Below are 536 nucleotides of genomic sequence, written 5' to 3' on the forward strand. Positions count from 1 at the left end.
ATTAAGTGACTTGCCCAAGGTCACATGGCTAGTAAGTGTGTGAGGCCAGATTTGAACTCAGGAAGATGAGTCTTCCTGACTCCAGGCATGGTTGGTTCTCTCTCCACTACACCACCTAGCTGCCAAACCTTGCATATTCTAGATGCTTAATGAATGCTTGTTGGATTGGATTGGCAAGGAGCCTAGAGAGGCATCACAGAAGTATTCTTCTCTTTTGTCTTTCAGACCAGGCCAGTGGAGGAAGCATTGACTGGTCCTATGACTATGGCATCAAATATTCCTTTGCCTTTGAATTGAGAGACACTGGTCACTATGGCTTCCTCCTGCCAGCCAATCAGATTCTTCCCACTGCAGAAGAGACATGGAAGGGTCTCCAGAAGATCATGGAGCACGTCCGAGACCACCCATACTAGCTCTCTGGGACTCTAAGATAGGGAAACAAATCCGCACAATTAAAATCTCATTTTAAAGCAAGATTTTGATGGGATCACTTCTTCAAAGCCTAATCTATGTGAATGTTCACTTCCTTGTTCTGT

General features: G+C 45.0%; 1 protein-coding gene across 2 annotated transcripts in view; it reads left to right on the forward strand.

Moving 5' to 3' along the window:
* The window catches only part of CPA2 (carboxypeptidase A2), a 34,360-nt gene extending 33,886 nt beyond the window's left edge, over positions 1 to 474 (forward strand). The window contains exon 12 of one of the 2 annotated variants that reach the window (XR_003567124.1): positions 226 to 309. Coding sequence is in view for 1 of the 2 variants with exons in the window: in XM_027840164.1 (XP_027695965.1) it covers positions 226 to 413 (188 nt within the window). In the remaining variant the exon portion in view is untranslated. Of the gene's footprint in view, positions 1 to 225 lie in introns of both variants that reach the window. The other variant, XM_027840164.1, reaches the window with a different exon arrangement.
* Positions 475 to 536: the final 62 nt, after the last annotated feature.

This window comes from Vombatus ursinus, unplaced genomic scaffold (assembly GCF_900497805.2).
Source record: "Vombatus ursinus unplaced genomic scaffold, bare-nosed wombat genome assembly UNPS02014839.1, whole genome shotgun sequence".
Classification (NCBI taxonomy): Eukaryota; Metazoa; Chordata; class Mammalia; order Diprotodontia; family Vombatidae; genus Vombatus; species Vombatus ursinus.